The following is a 26,852-nucleotide window of genomic DNA, read 5'->3' as shown; positions in this document are numbered from 1 at the left end:
GAAGATGAGAGGGGAGGCCAAGGTCACACTTCTGCAAGCCTATTGCATTAGCCTGCCACATGACACTACGCTGTTAACACGCATTGTTTTTATACGAGTGCTTTTTCACTCCGTTTTGTTCTGTCTGTGATGGATGGCAAAATCAAGCAATGTCTCTGCATCAGGTTTTGTGTGCAGCTCAGTAAATCTGCTACCGAAGCTCTTGAAATGCTGTGTGAGATTTCTGGAGAACTTTCTTTAAGCCGGACATCAGTTTCTGAGTGGCACTCACGTTTCAAGACTGGTCAAGTGTCAGCTGAAGATGAACAATCAGGGCACCCAAGCACCAGCAAAACAACAGAAAATGTTGAAAAAATTCAAGAATTCATCAATGAAGACTATCGCTGAACAAGCCATGAGCTGAGGTCACCTGTCAGGTCGGCGCTGTACCATGTCACCCAAATGGTATTGACCAAGAAGCAGATGATTGCAGGCGGCCTATCACACACTCCCCACCCCACTGCATAGAGTTTTTCTGACTGGTTTTAACCCAAGCTTTACGAGAAAGGGAAGACGCTATAACCTCCTGCTACTGACCCCACCATGTAGAGCTTGTTCACTTAATTCACAAAGTACTGCATATACCTAAGATGAAAATAAACATCTTTATGTCACCCACAGTGTACATTTGCCTGCTCTTACTGCATGCTTATTTCCTTACACCCTGCAAATAAATCAGAAGCAGTCTTTATTAATGTGAGATTTGAGGTCTCCTGGCACTGTCTAGGAAGTGACATTGTGTAGTCTGTTAGAAATGTACCAACAATTTGGACGAATCTGCTGCCTGTCTCCAGGACAGAAGGGTAAAGATGGAGGCAGCAGGTTTCTTTGAAATGTCAGCACTTTTCTACTATACTACATGACACACATTCCAGAGGACAATAATCTTGAACGTTTATTTGCTGGTACCTTTGGTTTGTTGCATTATCCTGCTCAATCTCATTGTGTGACATGTTCTGTGCTTGTTGTTGCTGCTGCGCCTCCAGCTGCTGTTGCTGGCTGGGTGTGTTGGTGTTGATGTTGCAAATCCTCTTCCATCTTCGCAACATGGTCTTCATGCATGCGATTTAAGTCTGCCAGGGCCTACATCATCATTACATAACAATAATGTTTAAGCTAAATATTCACATGTTCAAAAACTTCTGTCTTCTTGTCTGCTGTCTAAAAACATAAAAATTAGAACACCAAAAAACTACAGCTTTGCCCTGTGGTTTTGTATGGGTGTGAAACTTGCTTCTCTGACATTGAAGGAACAACATATACTGATAGTGTTTGAGAACAGGGTGCTGAGGAGAATATCTGGACCGAAGGGGGATGAAATGGTAGGTGGCTGGAAAAAAATGCATAATGAGGAGCTTCATAACTTGTACTCTTTACCAAGTATAACTACAATGATAAAGTCAAGGATGTTAGGCTGCATCTTGTGCAAGTTCAGATCTCTAAGATACATGTTAGAAAGAGGAGTCCAACAAAAGAATAATCTCTAAATTAGAAAAATGGAAGACCTATAATCACATGTTCCAGTCTCAGTTTACTGTGATGTCCTCTAACTTTAACAAAGACAAATTCAATGAAGGTATAATAAGCAGTACACAATCCAAATTTATACAAAATGTGGGCTGCACCTTTGATCTGTCTTGGGAGAATATTTCTAATGTTACATTTCAATCCAGACAAATTTACCGTGATATGCACAAAATAAATGTTGAACTAACATGCAGTGGGCAGAGAATTGAAAGAAGCCACTAGTAAATATAAAAACATATACTTAGAATTGACTTTCACCCAAGTATAAACTGACACCCTCTGTTTGCAATACTGCAAGATAAACATATGTAAACTTTTATCACAGCGTACCTTATTCTTTCTCTCCTCAAGCCTGAGGCGGACCTCCTCATGCTGCCGCTCAAGTTCTTCACGTCTCTTCTCATATACTTTTGTCAGTCGAACACGCTCATGAACACCTTTCTCCACTATGGATGAAGCGACCTCACGTTTAATTCGTATCTAGCCAAACAGAAATTTTATCGTACCTTTAGTTCATGAAAGTTCTACTATATTTGAAATAACTCCTAACTCATATTAAATGTGAATACAAACTATCCCCTTTACTGAAATCAAAACCTGAAAAACAAAAATTAAATGCAGGCTTGGTTATATAACCTTTTCTAAATCTGCAAATAGTTACTTTTAATATAAAGCACACTATCAAATAAGGCTGAAACTTCAAATTAATGTGGATGAGTTGGGCAGTGGATGCATCATGCATGGAGAGATAAATGCATACAAGATTTTGCTAGGTAAACTTCGATGGAAGAGACCACTTAGAAGATATAGGCATAAATAGGAGGACAGTTTTAAAATGGATTATAAAGAAGCGGGGTGGAAGGGCATGGACTAATTCATCTTGTCCAGTACAGTCACAAACAGCAGGCTTGTAACCATAGTAATGAACCTTCCATGAAAGTCAGGAAATGGCTTGACAACGTCAGTGACTCTGCTCTGTACAGTTTGTTGCTGAAGTTTAGGAAGGTCATGAACTGACCAGATGAAATAAGAAAGGAAACAGGTGAAGATAAAATCAAGAGAATACTGAAAAGAAAACAGAAAAACAATATGTAATGAAATATGTGGATCAGAATGATTACACTATGGTAGTCAGGAATTCTGATATATTTTACAAACACTCCAGATTTCTTACCATTTCATCCTTGTCACGATGTACTTTCGATAGTGCTTTTACCTCGCCCCGTCGCGCTGCTTCAAGCCTACGCATCATATCTGCTGTCTCCCGCTCTGACAGGGCACTCAACAGCTTCAACTGGTTGCACTGAGATGTTTTCATTAGTTTCTCAACTGTCTGGAATATCTGAGAATTATGAAGAATAAACAACTAATTAAAACATAAAAATGTTTATGTCTCACTAAGTGATATGTATAAACAAGAGTGGGAAGACATACCCTTAACCCCCAACACCTGTTCTGTACTCCAAAATAATATTTACGAGTTACTTAAGAACACCTCCTTAGACGAGCCATCTGGTGTTCCCAGGAGTGAAAATTTAATGTTCTCTTCTATCTGCTCTGCTATCACACATTGAATTCTTTTAAATATACAAGGTGGTTCAAATATGATCGGGACTGATTTTTTTTGTAAACAAGCCGCACTGCGCAGCAGCTGTGTGACCTTGAGAAAGTGAAGCCACAACCTCCACCCTCCCTCCTGTTAGGGTTAGAACCTGTTCAGTCCTGTCTGGAAGTTGCTAGAGTGATGAGAGAACAGAAGCTACCGCGGAGCGTGGAACAACGCACTGTGATCAAATTCCTTGTTGGAGAAAACGTCCAGTCCACTGAAATTCACCACAGACTCCAAGAACAGTATGGGGAAGAGTGTCTCTCACGGACCCGTGGTGTAAGTGCTTCAGAGAGGGCAGAGAGCACGTGGAGAATGAACTGCATGATCGTTGGCCACGAACATCCATCACCGAGCCGAACACTGATCGTGCAGACGTGCTTATTTGTGAGAATAGGCGCATCACTATCAAGGAACTTGGAGTTAAGATCCGATCCAAGCGGAAGACAGGTGGAAAGCGGGTAGCCTTCCTTCAAGACAATGCACGCCCCCATACAGCCAAAACAATGGAAACCCTTTAGAAACTGAAATGGAACCTTCTGACACATCCGCCGTACAGTCCCGATTTGGCCCCAAGTGATTTCTACCTGTTCGGAAGGCTCAAATCAGACTTGCAAGGCATGTGGTTTGTGGACAACGACGCCGTCATCCAGACTGTTCGGGAGTGGATACGCCGCCAACCACAAGTCTTTTTTGGGGGGGCATCAGGATGCTTCCAGAAAGTTGGAAAATATGTGTTGACTCCAGAGGGGAGTATGTTGAAGACTGACATGTGCAAGTAAGTGTTTGGCAATTATGTTTTTTTTTTAAATCAGTCCCAGTCATATTTGAACCACCTAGTATATTAACATTTCTGAGGGATCTACTGTTAAATCCTTTACCTAAATATGGAGACAGCAGGTTCCTCCAAAACACTGTAACCACCTACAAGACTACACAGTGTACTAACCCCCAGAATAAAAGGTAAAGCTATCCCTGTAACAGGTCATGGAAGCCCACAGGGTTGTGAGACATCGAGGCTCCCACATTTTCTAGATAGTCAGCTCACAGACGGCAGTGAGGTTGTCAGCATTATGTGCTGGCTGCCCTTTAAGCCTAGGAAGATTCCTGGTACTCATTTCTGTTAGAGGCTGAGATGGCCCCAGGGCAACAGTGCAGTTGGAAGCATTAAGCAAAATGAAAAATCCAATGACCTTATCAGGAAATACACACTTTTCACTGATATAAAGTTCTGACAAAGGTATAGAGATCAGATATTGAAAACTGATCCACAGACCTGGGCATTCAAAACCTCAACAACACATAAGAACTGAGTCTTTTATAATGCTCAAAATTTAGATTGTAGTTTCTGGGTTATAACATCATCTAGTCTCTTAGGTGGTTACCAATATCCTGAAATTATTTGTTGCATCCATCTTCAGGGTAAAAGTTCTACTACCCTGAAGATGCGAGAAGGAAGCTCCTTGAAACACTGATAACCAGAAACAACATGTGAAAATATGTCAATTAAGAAAATGTTTTCAAAGGACCTATTATAAAGAGTATGCATCTGAATAGGCCATTAATTTATACTAAAAAAAATAATTAAAAAGTTTATATAAGTACAAGTAAAACAGTCTGTCCCTTCGAGATTGCAAATTTGAAACATGAAAGTAAAACTAATGAAGTGCAAAATCAGAACTCACCAGTGCGTGGTATTTCTCCCTTAGTTCTCTCTCACTGTTGATGTAATCCTTGCAGAGGGACAGTAAACGTTCTGACTGACTACGAGGCAGGCCTGTAGCTTTTGACGCATCACTCTCACATTCAGAGCATTCTGAAGTGTCGGGCTGAACTGTTCCCATGCCAACATCTCTGATAAAACGAAACAATCTGTCTGAGTAAGGTCAACCAAGATGAAGAAAATTAAATTAATTAAACATAGCATTGATACATCAATCCTTAAAGCTAAAGCATATTACTGTCACTGTGTATGTTTGGTATGTCATCGAGTAGGTACAAACAGAAGCATAAGATGGCAGCAAAGAAAGGTATGCTTCAGTCGGTATCTCAGTGTCCACCTTTGTTAAAAGGAATTTCCTAGAGAAGTGGCATAATTTAGTGCATAATGTTATTCTAGCAAGTTTTGTATCCAGAACTGTTCAAGTTACTGAGATTGGATTTTTGAAGAAGTTTGTTTTTAACTATTTCCTTATGAAATTTCAATACGCTTTACACAAAGTTTGATTTCAGTTTCTCACAGTGGTAACTATGAGATTTTTCTTCTGGGATATATTGCCATCTTCGAAATGTGGTATTGGAGAAGGATGGAGCAGATCAGCTGGACCGATTATGTGAGAAATGAAGAAGTGTTATTTAGAGTCAGTGAGCAGAGGAATATCCTACACGAAATAAGAAAATGGAAGGCTAATTGGATTGGTCATATCTTACGCAGTAACTGCCATCTAAAAGAAGTTACTGAAGGAAAGACAGAGGGGTGGATAGAAGTGACCAGAAGACGAGGAAGAAGACGTAAGAAGATGCTGGATGACCTTGGGCCAGAAGAGGATATTCTCATTTGAAGGAGAAAGCTCTAGATCGCATTAAGTGGAAGAACAGTTTTGGAAGAGACTGTGGATCTGTCGTCTGACAGATTACTGATGAATGAATGAATACAAGTATTGCCATGTAAGTTGGCGAAATTCAACCCCCATTTTGGGAGACCATATCACCTCCATCTTCATTGGTGAAGGTCATCTTGCTGTCTGCCTCATGCTAGGTTCTTGCTTGGCTTATTCTCTGACCCTGAAAATGGTGGCGATATGTTCCCCCGAAACATTGGTTGACTTTCAGCAGGCTACACAGAATTATACTCTAGAAGACAGAACTTTTCAGGCTTTATACTACTTACTAATTAAGACAATACATGACCTAAGAATTTTAAACCTGTGTTTTCATACATTATCATCTTCACTGGAAATTTAAATGTTTTCCCCAGATTTCCTTCTGAAAACTTAGGTTTGTCCTGTAGCTGAGTATTATAAAAATATCCCCGCATTATCAATGTTTCAACATTATTACTGATATTATATAATAAAGCTGGATAATGCACTAATTATGGTTGTTTACTATGAAACTACCTAATCTATCTATGTATGGCTCTACAGCCCTTGTGGACCTTAGCAACTTCTCCAGTTTCTTAATCTATACAGTCAGTAGGACTTCTTGGATGGGGGATCAGCCCATTGCAAGGCCATTACCTACACAGAGAACAACACACACACAGATTAAATGCACACAGACATCCATGCCTCTAGTGGAATTTGAATCCACAATCCCAGTGTTCAAGCGGGTGAAGACAGTTCATGCCTTAGACTGCACGGCCACTGTGACAGGCTTACTATGAAGCTACATGGTCAAAGAAACGTAATACAGGAGTGATGCTATGGTTTAAAATGTGTGCTAATGCCAGCTGTCACTAACAATATTATGTATAAAACCATAATGAAACATTTAATGATGATGCTACAAAATTTGGTTTCTGAGAGAATAAAGACAGTATCAACAGAAAAGTGAATGACAATGCACTGCCTTAGTGAAACTGGTAACACAAAGTAATGTGTGATGTGCAGGAGTTTTTTTCTTTATGTAAGCTGTAAATAGAGAAGATACAAATTCTAAGATGGCAGACAATGGTGCAGCTGAAAATTTATTACCCTGGCAAATGTTTCTTTGTTGAATAAAGTTATTCTTGTGTTACATTCATTATTTATTTTAATAAAATCAAACACAAAAAGTCATCTTAGATTCAGAATTGTCTTGAACCTGAGTAAATACAGTATAAGGAATCATGTGAGGAAATTCTTTACTAATCAAGCAATAATTAGCCTCTCAAGAAGGTCTCTGATTCTGTGGTTGTCATTAACAGAAACCCAGCAGTAACTTTCAAGGGACAATGAAAGAATGAGGAGGAAAATGCTGTATCCAGGGTATGGGGCATAGCTCAGTGTAGGGCTGCTGGCACACTAAAGAATCAAATCAGACACACTCAGATATTGCAAAGGCAGGATCACTTTGCTTAGCATAGAATTTGTGTATGTTTCATTCATGGTGCACCAGTTAAGTCGAGTCTGCTTTGCAGCATCTTTGTGTCTCGCACACTGATCAACTTGATGGGGTTCGATCAGCTTATTTGTCTGAAGACTAAGATGTGCCATTAGGAAGAAAGAACCAACAGAAATTGTGACAACAGTACAATGCTCACATATTCTTATTGGAGAGCCTCTTCACAAGCATGTGACCATAGAACTTTTTCTTTCTATCATTATCATAATGTGACGAAGTCTTGCCATGTGTCTGAACCCTGTTCTTTTCCTTTTCATGTTTCTTCTTCAGGGTTTCCAGCTTCTTTTCCAGTTCTTGTAATTTTTCCTTTACTGCTTTGCTTTCCATAAATTTCTCCAACGGCTCTGCCACAAGATCTTCGCTCCCTGTAACAGCTGATTCATGTCCAGCCTTACCAACATAATCAAAGAAAACTTATTTATGATGCAAGATGCAACTGAATAATATAGATCATATCATGGCTTTCTGAATTATAACACTGTGTAGTGATTATTAACACTCTTGATGAACATACTGCCTTCATCACGGAGCCAGGATAGCTCAGCTGGGTTTGATTCCTCACAGAGGCAAGAGATTTTTCACATTTCCACAGGGTCCAGATTGGCTCTGGGGCCAACCCAGCCTCTTATACAATGAGTACCAGGGTTTCTTTCCCTGGTGGGTAAAGCAGCCAGGGCAAGAAGCTGACCACATACCTCCATCTACTGCCATGGTCAAGAACTGTGGAGCTATACCTCCATTTCCCATATGTTTTCATTCCATGGTGTTTAATTAATCAAGCACAGGGACAACTTTGCCTTTATTGCCTTCATCTTCTACTCTGAAGATGGAGGCAGTATGCTCCTCAGAAACATTGATAACTACCTATCATAGTACATACTCACAGAATTACTGGGTTTCTGGACTTTTTCCATTGTCCGGAATTCTAGGTAACAGAGGAGAGCTAAGCTTTTTCTAAGGGGTCCAACTGAGTAGGTGTCTTCCTTTCTCACCTGAAGATGGAAAGAGACCCAGTTTCCGAAACGTCATGTTCTCTATTACCTAGAATTCTGGACGATGGAAAAAGTCCAAAAAACCCAGTAATTCTGTTTGTCATCCACCATCATCAGAACCCTTTAGAATAGTACATGCTGTCATAAACCAGAATACTACAATATAAATCTTAACTGCAATAAAATATGCAGTTCTGATACATAACTATTGTAACAGTCATATGGTCAAAGTAGCTTCTTATTGCAAATGTAAATGAATACAAAATATAAATCAGAAATTCCTGATTCTTAACATGTGATTTTCTACTACATGTTTCTTAACATTAACACATTTATGACACAAAGCTTCCATGTGACAAATACTAATATCAACAAAAAGTTCTGGGAAGAACTAATCGCCCACATTCCCTCAACATGACACAGACGACTCAGAAAATGACACATTCAACAAGTCTTCTATCACTATCTATTTGTTGCCGTGGGAATGTGTTTACCAAGCTGCTTCCTAGCAACTGGGGGGTGATACACAACACATAGACAGAAAGATAATCTCATAAACATACTTTCATTTTTTCAAAACACGGAAAATAGGCTAAAAATTACTGTTATACATGGAATATATAATTATATTTAACTGCATGTAGCCATTCACTTTCCTGTGATTCACTGCTAACCTTTTGAAAAATTATGTGTAGTTTTTTCAACAAAAAGGTTGCAAACTATATTTTCATTATTGACATCACTAAAATCAGTCATTCTGAATCGATATATGGTCTGGATAAAATAACAAATCCATCCATCATGTTTCTCACATTTAGCATTATTTTAGTTACCACATTAATAAAAAGGAACAAACTCTGTTATTTTAGTCCGCAAGTGAACTATACCGACCGAGCGACTGCCACCTGTTGGTGAAGGTTAGTGCCAACTTTTGCGGTAGAGGGTGTCATGTGGTCAGTGCAACGAATCCCCATGGCCATTAATTTCGGCTTTCTAGACATAGCTCCTCAATTATCCTCATGGGGCTGAGTGGACCCCGTTCCAGACCCACTACTTTTCAGAAAAAAATCTGGCAGCACCAGGAATCAAACCCAGACATCTGGATCTGTAGCCAAGAACAATGACCACAAGACCACAGAGGCGGTTTGCCACATTAATACCAACTTTACAACACTTATTTATTGAGAAACTACTTGGTTCATGGCTATTTTCTCTTGCATGTCATTTTGGACATATTCTGCAGGCAACTTTCTGTTTCTTCATGTTGTGTATGATATATTTCATTACATGTAATTCATTTGCACTGCTTTAGTTTAGTTTCTGTGAATTATACTAGATAGCACAAGGTGCCTTTTACTGTACCCAACCAGTATGACTGGCAGGAATTTGAAATTTTGGCTGAATAAAATGAACAGGACTTAGCAATTTCAGTGAATTTCTGTGGCATTGGACGAGTTAACTTCTAGCAAGACAAACATAATTTTAAAACTGAATATATTCCTTCAGTTAACATCTATCAGCACTTCCACCTATATTCTACTTCTTCCTCTTTTTCCAGAGTAAGAGGTCATATTTTCTTATACATAAACAAGTTTCTATGAAATTCTGTATTTTTTCAATTAAATACAATAAATTCTGTTACTTGCAGGAGTCTTCACTATGTTAATTAGACATAATGCAGTGCAGGTAGAAGAGAACAATGTTTTCACAACACTGGCCTGTTTTGGATATACATAATCTAGCACACAGCAAGTGAAAAAGAAATCTATTCAGATGTAATACATGAAAAAGTGCTTCAGCATTTATTCTCATTGAATCAATTGTTTTTATAATAAAATTTTTCTGTAATACAAACAGTACAGCAGAAGTGATTGTGTCAATATCTCAATGTCAACAGGGCATCAGGATGTCAGAACACGAGTGGATTAATGTGATTACAGTGGTGAGTTCTTGTAAATATGGAAATGAAACTTCTGACTGCATAAAATGCATGCATCACCTTCTTAGAAAGGATTCTGGTACACTGAATTAGTTTAGTTAGAGTATTGCAAGTGGAATTACCATTGACAGTTCAACTTACATGTTGGCAAAAGAATGGCTTCATTAGATTTTGTAGCAGACTTAAGTACAGAAGGAGGCCCTGGGGGGCTAGTAGGCTGTTCATTCTGTGTTGCAGTTTCTGGTGGTACCACAACAGATCCCGTATCTGACTCTGATGGATTCTCAGTAATCGGGCTTTCCAAGCCGCCTACAATGGAAGGTCTCGGAGATGGGTAAGGACGCATCATTTCTGGTGCTGCAAGTTTACCTACATTTTCCTGAAATACAAATGATCCCACAAAGATTAACAAATTTTTTAAGGATCAGTAATGAGAAATTATAATTAATTCCATTACATCTAAACAATGGCAACACAACAAAACTACACTGCAGATCAGTGTAAATGGATTTTTACTTTGCATTCATGAAGCACTTGGTTCTAATATTGGCATGGGAACTAACTGTCCTTACCAACCTGATACTCTCTGCTAATGAATGTTAAGGCTGTCAAGTAGGCCACCCTCATGTACATCCTTCCTCTGTTACTACTCACACACATATATGTCAAAGTTACATCATCCCCATAGTTCATATACATATCCTACAACATAAGTATACATAGCAGCAAATAACCAAACAATCCAGCATAGCAGTAACACTGTAGACTTGTATCCAGGAGGTGCTCAGTTTGAATCTTGTCAGTCCCTACAGGCAAATGCTGGCACAGTATATTAATTTAGGTCATGTCTACTTCCTTCAAAATCCTTTCTAATTCATCATTCAACTATCATTAACACAATCTGACACTGTATAGTCTAGCTACTGACAGCATCACAAAATGACCCCCCTCCCCAGGCAAACAAACTATGCTGGACTAGTATCAGCATGTCCACATTTGCTGATAACAGTTAATTCCATATCTGTATTTAGCTGCACTGGTCAGTGCACACTGTTAATCTTCCAAGTTTAGTATTGCCTTTCCAGAAGTTTTCAAGTTCATATTTTGTATATTCAGTGAAACAGGGACTGCGGTGTCAATCAAGGGTATAATGCATAACATTCATATGCAGCAAAACAGGTACAATATGAGAAAACAATTTACTGTTGTCACTGACACTGGCATTATGCTACTTAATTGTAAAGCACTAAAAGACTGAAAGATATTACAATTAAAACACCGTAAAAACAGAATTTTATGAAATCTCCTTTGTAACTGTTAATCTACGTAAGTGAAAGCAACTTAAGAGTATAGATAAACAAGAGAAATGCTATATCTGCTGTCACTGTCAAGTAAAGTCAAAACTTTATAACATAGAATTTCTTTTTCATTTAGTTGGAGGTGGAGTCCAGCTGGGTCCACTTGGCACGGCGCCCGCTGATTGGCCTATTGTACCTGACCTGGGTGATTATGATGATGGAGAATTTGGTGGAATGAAGATTGGCAGGGGAAACTGAAGTACTCAGAGAAAACCCACCCCAGTGCCACTTTGTCCACCACAAATTACACTTGACCAGACCCGGGATCGAACCCGGGCTGCCACGGTGGGAAGCCAGTGACTATAGTGTGGCCTTGTAACACAGAAACTTAGCCAGCAACTTCCAAAACTGACTGTATGAATATGTCTTTACCTCAATCACATCCATGTCTTCTGTGAGTACAGCCAACTGTTGAGCTCTTTTCTCAAGTTCTGACTGGTACTTGATAGGATTAGCAAGGGCTTCTGCAAAGTCTGAAAGACCATCAGGAACATAATCCTTCACAACAATTAAAAGGAACAGTGTGGCTAATGGAAGAGGTTGTCCAGCCTCTGTCCTGAGGGTTACATGTCGATAACCTGGGCAGAGACCAACTACAGGCAGAACTCGATGACCAATGAAACGACCCGAATCTTCGTAAGCTGCCAGCCTAATACTAGCAAGTTCTGGTAACACAACCTGCAAACCAATTGGAATTTCTGGTTAGATTTGAGGTTCTCATAGCAGTGACTGTGAAGGGTTATTACCTTCTGCAATGTAATACCATGTAATCCAACAGAAGTTCATCAAAATTCCATCTTCAGGATCAAAGAATAAGTCAAACAACCAACAAGAAGCAGGTAGGTATGTTCCTCTAAACATCAGTGAACTTTTACCTGGCTACAAGGCTTCATATCCAAAAAGATAATACCTTCAAAATTATTAGTCTCCAACATTTGGTGTCAGAAGTGTCATATGTAAGCTAAATCTGAAGACAAATTAATTAAATTAAGAGCTGAGCATTAATTAACACANCGTGTAGAGTGCAACAGGATGCTTAAATATAATATTTTAAAGCACAGGATTACTACATGTACAATATGCTTTCACACTAAGAACTTCTGCATTTTGCCCAAAGAATGTATGTATGGGCTTCATACAATTCTCGGTATAAAAAAATCAATTAATTCCCTCAAGAGCATTAACTGACTGGTTTCTGTAATGAAGGCACAGTAATGTAACTACATTTTTCAAATATTATATGGATCAGTAGTTATCGAACATTTTCAGTTTATGAAACACTCAAACATTGTGTTACACTCTGTAGAACAGTTTGAGAATCAATTTTTATGTGCCATCATTTCACTAGGAGCTATATTAGTAATGGAAAATATGATGTCATATCATGGCCTGTGCACCTTATCAAATTATAACAGCATCATCAACAACAAAAGTAATTATTATTAAATCACACCTAAGAGGGATAAGAAATGAATAAAAGACAGACGAATGTGTAAAACTGATAAAATTCTATCCTTAAGTTTATACGTTTTTCTGAAGAATCAAGAAATGACTGCCTTTACTCAATTTCAGTGCTAGAACACCTCGGTCTGGCTTATGGAACACTAGTGTTATGCCAGAGTACAGTTTGGGAAATACTCATTTACACAAATTTAAGACTTCAAGGCATCAAAGAATGAAATATAATTAAAAAGAAATTACTAAAGAAATTAAGTTATTACAGCTGATCTCATAATACAGGAGGCACATAGCAGCATAGTTGGTTGAGGCACTATGCTACAAGTCACAAGGCCATGAGTTCAAGTCTTGATGAAGTGGATTTTTCAATTGATAAATAATCCTTCCAGCCACACTATGGCCCTGGGGTCAGCTCAGTCTTTAACAGAAATGAGTACCAGGAAACTTTCTGGGGTGTAAAGGGCGGCCAACATGTAAGGCTGACAATCTTACCGCCATCTGTGAGTTGACTGTCTAGAGAAAATGTGGGAGCCTCAATGTCTCACAACTCTATGGGACTTCACAGCCTGTTACAGGGATAGCTTTACCTTTTTTTTTTCTTTCTTCCATAATACAGAACCCTTAAGAAGCCAATGGTCACTCAGCTTATCCAGCAAATTCTTTATTTTTATGGAGCCCAAACTTCCATTATCATGTAAGATTTGAGGCTTTTTTTGAGGCCTTTTTTCCATTATCATGTGTATGAGTACACCACCAAATCCTATACAGAGCCTGAAAAATCCAGTCCACAACTCACTCTATTTCTTTCTATGATCCATACTAATATTCTTCCATTAATGCCTATGTCTCCAAAGTGATTTCTTACTTCCAAGTTTCCAGGGAATAAACATAATGTACTCTTCAACTTGCTTTCTGCACCTCACACATATAATTATCTCCATTTACTTGCCCATGAACATTCAATCTATAACAGTTAAAGCTACAGTATGGGATTTATATACCTTCTTAAACACAAATGGCTCTTCATCATAGGTGGGGTTGATGCCACTGGCAGGTACAATGCGTGTACGGAACTTCTTACGGACTGTATCTGCAGGTAATCCATACATATCCACCTCTACGTAAGTTCCTACACGTTTGTCAGTAAGGAACTGACCAGAAATAACAGTCACTTGCACTGTCCCTGCGATGATACCATCAACAGTAGATTCTGCAAATGGATCCAAACGTCGGTCCCTCCGACGCATGAATTCTGGTTTCAGCAGAAATCCGCACCGATGATTGTATTCAAACATACCTAAGTTCAGCTGCATTGCAAGGTCTGTAATAATGGATATAAGACAATGGAATATTAGTAAAGGTAAAGTCATTGTGCTTAATTAAGCACAATGCCATGAATACATATGAAGGAGTGGAGGTACAGCTTCAGATATTAGCTCTGACATTAGATGGAAGTATGTAATCAGCTTCATACCCCATCCATTTTAACACTCAGGGAAAAAGAACATTGTTACCTTCGGATAGGAAGTTGTCATCCATTTCAGTCCAATCAGTATACCTGGCTGAGTTATTCCATCACCTAATAAAATATTAGTTGTATGTCTAAAGCAGTTACTCCAGAATGGAAGCAGCATATACTATAACAAAAACTAACAAAAAGTATGACAGAAGACACCAATATGTTGGTAACACTCCATTACTCTTAGTACACACTAGATATTGTAATGTGTTTGGAGTAGATTCTTCCATGGTAAAGCAATAACAGCGAGCCGTTGCGTAGGAATTGCAGAATCAACGAAGCAGTGTTTCCCCGGAGATGAACAACAGAAGGCCGTTGAGTAACAATGGATGACATAAAACTTGTTACCGGTGTATAAAGAGCGTTCCCGAAGCAACGGATTGCTGAACACGTCAGATCGAACCTTGGCGAGGGGTGTCCTCTACTGAGCCCACAGAACACCCACATAAGCCGAGAGCGACAGACAGTGCACATACAGTTGGAACCTAGTCGCCATAAAACACATACAATTCTGCTGCAGAAACAGAACAGTAAGAGTACAAGTTGTTACAGTAATCAGGACACACACACTCTCACCATTCTGCATACAGTTTCAGCACTCTGTGTAGATACAAACAAAACAAACTCCTTGGTTTGAGTCGGCAAGCGAACTATACCAACAGAGCAACTGCTGCTTTCAGCGAAGTTAGTTGTGGTCTAGTGGTCAGAGTTCCTGCCTACAGATCCAGAGGTCTAGGTTTTATTCCCAGCGCTACCAGATTTTCTGAGAAGTAGTGGGTCTGGAATGGGGTCCACTCAGCCTCACGAGGATAACTGAGGAGCTATTTCAAGGAAACAGTGGTTCCAGTCTAGAAGACCGAAATTTATGGCCGTGGGAATTCGTTGCGCTGAACACGCGACACCCTCTATCTGCATATCATTTCAGCACTCTGTGTAGATAACGCATACAAAGTCTGTAAGCCAACATATTTAACATAATTAACCTAACAGAAACCAGAAGCAGACTTACCTAGAGTTTGATAGTTAAGTGCAACCAGCTGACAGCCAGCATTCCAGAATACTTGGGGCATAAAGTTGCTGGAGTCAAAACGTGTACCAGCAGGATAAACTCGACTCAGCTGGTGTTTGTTATAATTGACAAACTCAATAGGCCGCTCCTTTAATAACATTGTCGCTTGCCTTTCATCAAAAGATGACATTTCATAACAACGGTTCTTCTCTGAAAAAGTGATTAAACATCACACCAGTAAATTTATCATTCATAATATCTTCCATGCACCTTGCAAACTTTCATAGTAGACTTATTACATCTACAAATTTGTAAAAATGTTCAAACATCAACTAACAGGTACTTACTTTCAGAATTTTCGAAAGATGAAAAATGAACAGGTTGTACATAATTTACAAGCGCTGAGATCTCAGCCCCAGCCTCAGATTCCTTGGCAGCTGAAACTTTGTCTGATGATGGCTTCTCTTGAAGCCGCAACTTCATCTCAATAGGATTATCCTCTTCAGCTTCTTCAGCGCTACTGCTTTCTTCCTCTTCATCTGTAATCATGTACAAATAGCACAGATCCTTTCGACAAAAAGTTACATGTATACATGAAATGTTGCATATACCAAACATCGCTCATAACTTACAACAGTTGGTCTGGTTTCAACCCAACTTCTCCCTTCAGTAAACTGTCAGGAAACCAAGGTAATGTGTACAATAGTCTAAAATATTTGTCCAAATGGTCTGTGTGCTTGACTTTCAATGAACTTTACTATTACTGCACAGAAAAAAAAAAACATCTACAGCACATCAGAAAAAGGGCTCTAATGTGGAGTTGAAGGTAACAGTATATTCAAGGACCCTGAAATATTCGCATTGTGGGAGGCCTTCAATCATGGCTGGTTCCCACATCACTGTTTCTCCTACTACATGGTGGACTGATAAAGAAACTGGTTTATTATCACGATTCTTTTACAAGTTTATACTTTTTAGCATATCAGTGAAGCAGGGAGAGCACTTGCATGAGTCTCTTGTTTATTTGTATGTCTCTCTCTCTCTCTCTCTGGGGAATATTTTTTATCACATTACAGAATTAAATTTAAAAAATGTCCAAGATGTCCACATTGACAGCCCCATTTTACTTGCAAGTGGGACAGGAGATTTTCAAGCATGACCTTGAATGGAGATATCCTGAAGATCCTGTTCCTTCCATAGGTTTATAAAATGAATGGACGAGGAAAAAGGAGTAGGGACCCAAACATACAAATATTATTTTACAATCACTGCAAAAAAAAAAATATAAGTAGCAAATAATAAACACACAACTATATAAACACTATGCCTTGAACTTACCATTCTCATCCTCCTCGTGCGTACTCTCCTTGCTACTTTGACGAACTTGGAGTGGAGGGTGATGTGGGATGTCACCATTTCCCTGTACTGCCTCGCTAGCACCCCCTGAAGACCCAATCAGGTCCTGCTGTAGTGACGACTGGGAATTACTTTGACTGGTGCCCTTGTGATGGTGATGGTGGTGGTGGTGTTTTTTCTTATTTTTTATGATTATTTTCCGTGTCAAAAGTGATGGTGGTGGAAGAAGTGTTCCAGGTTCCAACTGAAAAATATTTTAAGTTCACATTTTGCTACAGGATAACGTTTGATAGAACAGAATACCTGAAAGCAATTATCATATAGTGCAACTGGTAATGCTTTGGTTCAGAATATATGGTTAAGGCTAGGAAACTTTGGAACACAATCCATCATTAAATTGAGATACATTGAAATTTTCAATAATCTATTTTGATTAAATAAATATGTCCCAGAATGTGACTTTGCTTCCTTCATCGGGCAACAGTATGAAGCCTACTCTGTTGGGTCTATTAAATGGAACTGCGGGAACCACCCATAGTGAATCGAGAGCTAGCCAATCACAGGTAAGGAACCAAGCTGTTGCTTAATATTGGTGGGTTCCTAGACTGTGATTGGCTAGCTCTTGATTCATTGTGGGCGGTTCCCACAGAACTATCTCTATTCCTGGGTCCGAGACTCAGTCACAGTCAGAGTGCAATCAAGAAAATAGTTTCTACTTTTTCTGATGCTAGAGACATGCTCTGGAGAAAGAAGTAATGAATCTTTGGATTTCTTAACAGGCAGAGAATTTCTTGAATAATTGCACGACTATTTGTTCCTGAAGACTTTGCTTCATGGAGTTTGTTAAGACTGAAAATGGGAGATAGACAGCAACACATCCACAGCCTTCTGGTCTTTTTCAACATACATCAAATCCACTTTGCATAGTGTTCTGTAAGTACTGCTGGACAAACTGCAAACTGAGAACTGAAAATTTCAGATGCAGTGCTTGTTACATTACATAGTTTAAAGTAGTTTAAAAACAGACACTGAAGTACGCAATGCTGCAAATGGGCTGGCTGGTACAGGTAGGAAGGTACTGAACTACTGAATTGTGAAGACGTTAATCCAATTGTGTAAACAGTACGCAAATCTAGATCTTACACATTTGGTAGGACTCCTTGGGCGGGTGATCAGCTCGTCGCAAGGCCTCTACCTGTACACAAACACAGAAAAATGCACACACAGAAACTAAACATCCACGCCCTGAGTGGGACTCACTCCCATCTATTAGAAATAAATTATTAACATTTCTGTAAGCCTTATTTTGGAACAAAGAAGGAAGAATAAGTCTAAATTGTGTAAAACAAAACAGCATTTCTGTGGAAGACTCATAAATTTACTTTAAGAATCATTCAAATTTAATTATAATTCTGATTCAAAAGTATATAAAACAAAATTACAGATTAATGAGTGGGTCATACTTACTTTATGCGACTCTAATGGAACATCCAGTAACTTTTCTCCGAAAATTTCTCGACAATATTGTGCTATCTTAGCTTGCTGCCGGGGGTTGCAATGATTCTCAAAAGAAAGAACCACAGGGTAATCTGAAGTCTTGAATGCAGACTCTGCAATTGCTTCTATCACTTCCTGAAAAATATAACATTAATATACAGTTCCATTCTTCCCTTAAGCTAACCAATTAGTCAATTAAGCTCTAAGCAGTCTACCTCAGGTTACACCATACTGTTTGGACTGTATCTCAATAAATATGCTTACTTTTTGTGAGATCTGAGGTTCTCACAGCAGTCATTATGAAGAGTTTTATGCTCTCGGACATAATGCTGTGTAATCTGTTGAAAGTCAACCAATGTTTTGAGGGGGACATGTTGCCTCCAGCAAGCTACAGCCTGCTTCATGATGGTGTCTTGTTTGGCTTCAATCCTGAAGATGGAAGTGACATGTTCTCTGCAACATCAGTTGATTCTCAACAAATTACAAGGCGTTATGTCTCAGAAGTGAGAAACCTTTACGTTCACTTTCCCTAGGCAAAATGTATGTACTGAAAAAATAAAATAAATAAACAGAATAAAGTAAAATATCTTTTAGTTACAGTGAAACTTATTATTACCTTTGCAGAAATATCAGGTACCAGGGTATAACCATGAACAATGACTGGTTCTTCCGTCCGCCCATTCCAGAAGTCCAATTCTACACAACGACAGCCAGCAAGAAGACATTGTCTGTATATTTCCACTGATGATTTACCTGTCAGCTGATGACCTAAAATATAATTCAATATCACAGAATAGGGGAGAAGGATATTTATAAGCAATATATGTCATGATAACATGATATCTGCATAAAACAAATGTAAATATGAAGAATCCTTTTGTTTGGTTGGTATGTAAAGTATTAAGGAATGAGATATCAGCTGCAAACATCATTTAACATCAAACAGTGTAGACGATAAAAGTGGAAAGCATGGATGACTGGATAGCCAAGATTCAAACCACGGATCTTCTAAATAGAAGTTTGATGCTTTAATATTTAGGTAACCTGATCAGTGACATGCTGACTTACCAGTCAAATAAGTATTATGTGAAGAATTGATGAAATAATGTGGTAACGGCTGGTCCATATCATCTGAAAGGTCAAGCTTCGAAGGTGCAACAATAGGGTTGTCTTCGCTCATCAGATACCTCAGAAAGCCATCAAAACTAAGCTGGCCTGATCAGGAAAACATCATCTAATGTAGCTGGAACAACTACTTATGGGATTATTGCTATAAACAGTATAATCACTTCAAATGGCCCAACAAGATATACGTGTACTGGTTCTCTGCAGAAAATGAAATCAGACTGGATGTTACTGCATACACAGAGATGAAGCAGGCAATTTAATACTAGCAGTTCAGTAAAAATAATCCAAAGACTTGTCTCTACTCTTTTAGAAACATAAAAACTAAGAGAACTAGCATCTCAAAGATACCAATGAATATTCAAATTTGTGGACTGTAATAACAATATTTCTTATCTGGGTATTTATGATTATGATTAAAGTGAGAAACTTAACATTATTACATAATAAAAAGCTTTGTGATTTACACAGATCACATATTATTAATAAAATAATTAAGTCTCATGGTATATGATGGGCCAGACAGAATTTTGGAAGTGATAACTTCCAGGGAACTCTCCTTCAAAGACCAAGAAGAAAAATGAAGGGTTACATTTGATTTGGTTCTTTCCAGTCCATCACGCTAGCATCATTATAAAAGGTTATCAACTCTGCGCTGTGTTAACAACACAGTGCAGTCTGAACGACAGGATGACACTAAAGAGTCCTATTCGTCAAACAACAGAACCACAATGTGGTCAACACTCAACATCTTTTAAAAAGCAGCAGCAGAAAGGACATGAACCAAACTGGTTCTAAATTTTAATAAAATATTTTAAACTACATTTGTAAATAAACTAATTATAATAATTTATAAATATTTTAATATATTCATGCACATCGCTGTAGTTGCTAAAGGCTCAGATTTTATATTCATGGCATTGTAATGATATTGTATGTATGTACTGATATTGAGCAATCACATCGTAATAGTAGTTTCTACTTGTATTGATATGTCCTTCTGAAGATGGTCTCTCAGACCGAAACATGTCAAGGATGAAAGATTAAAAGGGGGAGGGGGAACATTTATCAATCACACTGGATGGAGTTGATAACCATTTATAAAAAGGAATGGTTATATTAAGCTGAATTTTGCCATAGATAAATGGAACTACTTCAAACTGCATCTAAAGGTAGGCTTTCGTATCAGTGGTGCTGAATCTTAAGGTTATGTTAGTGGGGAGGTGGAGTCTAACTGGGTCCACTCGGCACAGCGGCTACTGAGTGGCCTATTGTAGCCTGTCCCAGGTGATTATGATGATGGAGAATTTGGCGGAATGAAGATTGGCAGGAGAAACCGAAGTACTCGGAGAAAACTTGCCCCAGTGCCACTTTGTCCACCACAAATCCCACTTGACCAGACCCAGGATTGAAGCTGGGCCACCGTCGTGGGAAGCCAGCGACTAACTGCTTGAGCTATGGTGCGGCCTTAAGGTTATGCTACCAGGGTTAGTCTTTTGTTTTCATTCTAATGTTAGATGATGATGACAACATACTTAAAAAAAATTATGTGAACTTTTACCTCGTTGTGCATTGTACTTGTTGGGCTCATACTGCTGAATTAGATCCTTGGCCCTAGAGGTGTTGGCATACGGATACAAAATTTCATTTAGTCGGGGATCTCGCTGTGTTTTGTTCAGAAATTCTACTAACTGAGCTGCTGTCATTAATCTTCGCTTGGAAGTGCCACCACACCTGAAAACAAATCAACCAAATGTCTGTATGTTCTTTGTATCTGGTTTCAGCTTCTTCAGCAGTTCAACATCACTACTGTTATGGTTTTATCTTCCTTCCATACATTTACTCTCCCAGCATTGTGTGTGTTATGATTTCATGTGCATGGTAACTTCAAACAGTTCCAGACAAAAGTGAATACTGTGAGTGATGATGAGACGAAAATCAGAAATGTCTTCTAAAACACCAAAAGATAACTGTCTGGATTTTCTCCAAAGATTATAAGGTAAAGTTGTCTCTGTATTTAATTAATTAACATGACCTGAACATGTTTGGAACATTAATCTCAGCACTTGGAGTTCAGTGGTAGAATCGACTGCCCGGCTGCAACCCAGAGATGGTTTGGATGCTATGGAGAACAGAAGATTGTTACAAGGTGACAAAATCTGGTGTTTCCTTACAAAATCCCCAAAATAAATGATAATTCCCCATATGCATGTTGCCATTAATGTCAAGAGTCAGAATATCCCAGCAGGATGGCCTGAAAGCAAGTCCTAGAACTCATGTATGAATGATGATTGATGATCTCTGCATCTTCATGTCGATAAAGGACTGGCTGTTTGACAGTAATTTCAAGCATGCATTGAAAGCTTAGGTTGTTTCAAAGATTGCACTGCAGAAGAAAAAAAAAAAGTAAAGCTATCCCTGTAACAGGCCATAAAGGCCCATACGGTTGTGAGACGTTGAGGGTCCCACATTATCTAGACAATCGGCTTAAAGATGGCGGTAAGGTTGTCAGCCTTACACACCCGCCGTACTTTACTCCCCAGGAAAATTATTTAATTAATTCCTGGTACTCATTTCTGTTAGAGGCTGAGTCGACCCCAGGGCCTTACTGGGGTCGACAAGGTAGCTTCCATTAATGTTTCAAGCAGTATAAGCAATAGCAGGAGTGCACACCTGATGAGGACAATATTTTGAAGCTAACTATGTCTTAGCATTTCCAAATTTGAAATATGACTCCTGCCCTAGAAATTTTTTAAATTACCATATAAATCTTGATACTTACAATTCCTCAAAAATTTTCTCAACTTCAACCCTATGCGTAAGGCTTTTGTAGAAGTTGAAGAAATCTTCAAACTGAAATTTCTGAAGACTTAATGCATCATTCTGAAACCAGATTAAGCATACATAAATAACTGTGTATACTGGACAAAGTTAGGAATTAAATATTACTATAAATGAAACAGGATCTTCTTACTTTGCCTGAAGGTAATCCAGATATATCTAGAGCTTTCTCAACCCGTTTTCGATCTTCCCTGTTCTGAGCAAACATCTTCACCACACTGCAAAAGGAAATCATGATGTAAAAATGAACTGGAATTTTGTAAAACGTGCTATGTTAAATCAAGGACAGCCAACATGGGGAGGTCACCACTAACAACCTTTCTCTGTAAAGTTTCTTACACTGTAAAACCTTTACAAAGGCCTTGGAATCTGATTAATTGTTTGGAATGACCTATGCAACATTTGAGAGGCATGCAAATTGGTAACTGGAACCACAGATACAGCTTGAACATCTTCCCAGTTCTAATTTGAGAGGTTGGGAGGAAACATAAAAAAGTATTATTAGTGTTTTAGACTTTGTTAATTGTCCCACCATTCTAAGAAGTACAAACATGGTGTTTCTACAGCTGGATCTAATCCTGTCCCAGGTGAAGGTACCTACTTGTCTGAGTAAACAAAGATCTAACTCAAGTGCTGGACAAAGGACAGTTTCAGTTTTCTCCTCCTGGCATACATCACAAACTTAAATGGACATCTCAATGACCTGGAGTAAAAATATGCAGATTATTCAACAATGATGTATTGACTACTGCTGCTGCTTGGTACTGTTAAGTATAATAATTCATTAATTACTCAAATAACAATAAAGTAACTGCCACACAAATTTTAAAATAATTCAGAGATATTACCAACTACACTTCTGTCCTTCAGAAATCCCACTTGGGGATCTGTTTGGCTGGAATTCTAACAAAAAGCCTCTAAGCACATTATTTTACCAGAATGTGAGACCGGTAAGGAGACATACTTACTTTTTGATTGGAATCTTGCCAGATTTGTCAGTCATTAACGTCAATTTAGTGTGTGCTTTGTTCAGGAACATTATAGCAGAACTGTTCAGCTGTAGTATGCTGTATGCCATTTTCAAGAGCTCATCTGTCCACAGCTAAACAGAAGAAAGATCAGGTGGTGATGAATGTAAGCACAAAGAGTATACTGGCACACATACAAAACAAACAGAAGAACCTTAAGAAAATATATCCTGGTGCACCCCAATTCAACAAAAATAGATAACTATGCCCTGTGTAGGACAAATTAATTAGTGTGCTGTAAGTTACAGTAAATCTAAACAGTGGAGAATCAAGAGATAATTCTCTGTAAGGTTCACATTTTCATTAATACCCAGCTGTATGGGGCAGAGCACTTCTTGAGAAGCTAACACTTACTCAGGCAGCCAAAGTATTACTAGATTATTACCATGCTCACAGAAGCCTTCCACTGGTCCCATACCTGAGCCAGATTAATCAAGTCTACACCCTCCAATCCAACCTTTTAAGATCGAATTTAATAATATTCATCTACATCTAGGTCTTCTAATAAATCTTTCATTCAGGTTCTCCTACAAAAAAAAACTTTATATGCATTTCTTTTCTCTCATTTGTGCTAAATGCCCTGCCCATTTCACCCTCCTCGATTTCATTATCCCAATGGGATATGAAAATAAATTCAAATTGTGTAGCTCCACATTTTCATTAATTACTTTCTAAAAATAATGTTTATGTATGAGTAGTCCAAATAGATTGAATGCTTATAATTGTATTTCATACTATGCTAAAATATGGGTATGTGGGGTTCATTTGGTATCCTCATATTACAACTGACTCTAGTAACTCAGAGGAAACCTTATCAGAGAAGAAGGGGCTCATTACAAAGATAAAAATAGCATTATCACAAAAGCTATATTAACTTACTTGTGCAATTTCCTTTTTTGTACAACAGAAATTGATAAACATAATGTTGACAAAGTCAGAACCAAAGCAGACAGTAACAGTTTTCTCTTCCAGTGTATCTTGTGAGCCCATTGTTACTATCTGCCGTAATTTGGGGTCTTTCGGAATCTTTGCATATCTCCCTGTTCTTGTATCTCGTATGGTGGCTATGTCCAGCATATCCATTTCCTGTAAGAGTTAACAGTGTATCCTGACTCCTGATATGTAACACTTTTAAAGAGAAATATTAACTTTATATATGTGTTGTTTACTTGAGGGCATTGACAACCTCTGTGGTCTAGTGGTCAGAGTTCCTGGCTACAGATCCAGAGGTCTGGGTTCGATTCCCAGCGCTACCAGATTTTCTGAGAAGTACTGGGTCTGGAACAGGATTCACTCAGCCTTGTGAGGATAACTGAGGAGCTATTTCAAGGAAATAGTGGCTCCGGTCTAGAAAACTGAGATTAACGGTCATGGGGATTCATTGTGCTGACCATGCAACACTTTCTATCTGCTAAAGTTAGCACTACCTTTGCCGACAAGCAGAGGTCGCTCAGTCAGTATAGTTCACTTGTGAACTAAAAACCATGGAGTGTGCGTGTTTACTTGAGGGCATTAGTTCATATCAGGTAGCCTCAAACTGTAGGATTTACATATTATGAATGGGAATGGGTGTGTAGTGAAGTGGTCATAGCATAATTTGAGGTTTATCCTGACACTTGGCTAGAAAGACTGAAGAAAATCATATAAAAAACATGAAAGTAGCCAGTTGTTGTGCTGAGATATGAACCCAGGACACAATGAATAGGAAACATGAGTGCTGTTCACTCAATTTTGATATTCAGTGAAGACTACTATGACTAGGAATGGGTGCGATGTTCGGCAAAATGTGCAGTGCATCATAAACATCTACGCTCTGTACATACTTACCGAAGAAATAAATCATCCTTACTGTGTGATGGTATTAATCCTGAAGATAACACGAAAAAGACACAAACAAGTGAATACTGCGACTCACTGCTTTGAGTCAAAAATCGAATCTCCTCCTAATTAATTATTTCACACAATATTAACCAGTTTACATTTGTTAACACACATGCAGTTATGTTTCCTGCAATACATGAAGGGTATAGGTAAAGTTATCCCTGAACTTAATTAATTAAACATTATGCCATGAAGAGGTATGGGGGAATTGAGGCATAGCTCCACCATTCTTAACCTTGGCATTAGATGGAGGTAAGCAGTCAGCTTCACAACCCTGTCACTTAGTCCCTGGGAAAACAGCCCCCAATACCCATTTTATAGGAGGATGGGTGGGCCCCAGAGCCCGTCTGAGGTTATGGAGAAGAAATCGTGGCCTGCTGGGAATCAAACCCCAATTTCTTAGTCATCCAGGCCGCAGCCTATTAACTGTATCAAATGGGCTACGAATTTTTATGTATTATACAGATGACTAAGTTTTAAAGCATTAATTCATCATGATAGCTTCTGTTCTGCTTTTCACATGCATATAAACCATGAATTACAACCTCACCCAGTCTTATAATAAAAATAAGACATGACATAGGCATTAATGACAGTTAATTCTCCTATAAAAACTAAATGAAAATTTGTAAATATACGTGAAATTTAATCAGAATACATCAGAATCTGAACCACAGTTCCTCATCTCAGTAAATAATATAATGACTTATAAATTCCCATAATTTTCATGATGAAAGTGATGCAAAGAAAAACAGAAATGGTGTTCGCAGAATGCAACCTTCCTTTTCTACTCTCACTTCTAAGAATGCCATCAATTTTGACCTTGCATTAATGTGCTGTATCCACATCCTCTTTTTCCAGATAACGTACTGCACGAGCAGCATCAAAGATCATACAAACTCATACAAAAATGCAAATAGCAATCTAGAGCATATACACACACATAAAATGGAACATAAAATGCTCTATTTTCGAGTTTAAACATCATGAGTTGGTGTTGAAACCCATAAAATCAAGGTTGCCTCGGATTTCCCTACCTTCTGAAGGGCAGTCAGACAACCTTTTCCTTTTAAATAAAATATGGCATTATGGTTTAAACTGATAGAAAGTAAACAGCATATATCAGTACTGGATACATTAGTCACACACAAATAAAATATGGTAACAATAAATTGTTATTAGGTGAACAGAAGAAGAAGGGAAGAGTGGATTGAATGACCAAAGAATAATCATAACTGTGATACAAACTTCATGATTTACATGTGAGATTTTAAATTTAAATGATTTTATAAAAGCAATTTCATTTAAGCCTGATTTTGGGACTAACAGTTCAGCAGTGTATATATATATATATATCTGAAAGTCAGCAAATCCCTGATGCATGAATGTTTAGTAGCTTACTAAAGTAATTTCTCCACTTTTTACAAAATTGTGGGATATTACATTTAAGCATCCTGTTGCACTCTACATGTAGTAAAGACAAGCGGCGGCACGCACACAGGAAGACTACACAGAATAACACTTGTACAGTGTGGAAACAAGAACTAGCCGCTGCAGCACTTTAGACACAGGG

The 26,852-nt window shown here is 38.4% G+C and overlaps 1 protein-coding gene across 3 annotated transcripts in view; it reads right to left on the bottom strand.

The window, feature by feature from the left end:
* Positions 1 to 26,852, bottom strand: part of LOC111869182 (1-phosphatidylinositol 4,5-bisphosphate phosphodiesterase classes I and II) — a 39,224-nt gene that overhangs the window by 917 nt on the left and 11,455 nt on the right. For 2 of the 3 annotated variants that reach the window (XM_033753313.1, XM_023860465.2), the window contains exons 3-21: positions 24,278 to 24,484; positions 23,339 to 23,472; positions 22,504 to 22,588; positions 22,312 to 22,412; positions 21,091 to 21,263; positions 19,473 to 19,619; positions 19,021 to 19,172; positions 18,375 to 18,539; positions 16,890 to 17,151; positions 15,899 to 16,090; positions 15,552 to 15,761; positions 14,025 to 14,344; positions 11,938 to 12,243; positions 10,349 to 10,586; positions 7,416 to 7,650; positions 4,858 to 5,026; positions 2,741 to 2,908; positions 1,897 to 2,046; positions 949 to 1,122 (exon numbers count right to left, since the gene is read on the bottom strand). In XM_033753313.1, coding sequence (XP_033609204.1) covers positions 979 to 1,122; positions 1,897 to 2,046; positions 2,741 to 2,908; positions 4,858 to 5,026; positions 7,416 to 7,650; positions 10,349 to 10,586; positions 11,938 to 12,243; positions 14,025 to 14,344; positions 15,552 to 15,761; positions 15,899 to 16,090; positions 16,890 to 17,151; positions 18,375 to 18,539; positions 19,021 to 19,172; positions 19,473 to 19,619; positions 21,091 to 21,263; positions 22,312 to 22,412; positions 22,504 to 22,588; positions 23,339 to 23,472; positions 24,278 to 24,481 — 3,555 coding nt within the window. In that variant the 5' untranslated portion in view covers positions 24,482 to 24,484 and the 3' untranslated portion in view covers positions 949 to 978. The remainder of the gene's footprint in view (positions 1 to 948; positions 1,123 to 1,896; positions 2,047 to 2,740; positions 2,909 to 4,857; positions 5,027 to 7,415; positions 7,651 to 10,348; positions 10,587 to 11,937; positions 12,244 to 14,024; positions 14,345 to 15,551; positions 15,762 to 15,898; positions 16,091 to 16,889; positions 17,152 to 18,374; positions 18,540 to 19,020; positions 19,173 to 19,472; positions 19,620 to 21,090; positions 21,264 to 22,311; positions 22,413 to 22,503; positions 22,589 to 23,338; positions 23,473 to 24,277; positions 24,485 to 26,852) is intronic. The other variant, XM_033753312.1, reaches the window with a different exon arrangement.

Source organism: Cryptotermes secundus, unplaced genomic scaffold, assembly GCF_002891405.2.
Source record: "Cryptotermes secundus unplaced genomic scaffold, Csec_1.0 scaffold1441, whole genome shotgun sequence".
In the NCBI taxonomy this organism is placed as follows: Eukaryota; Metazoa; Arthropoda; class Insecta; order Blattodea; family Kalotermitidae; genus Cryptotermes; species Cryptotermes secundus.
This window is presented reverse-complemented; position numbering and strand designations above follow the sequence as displayed.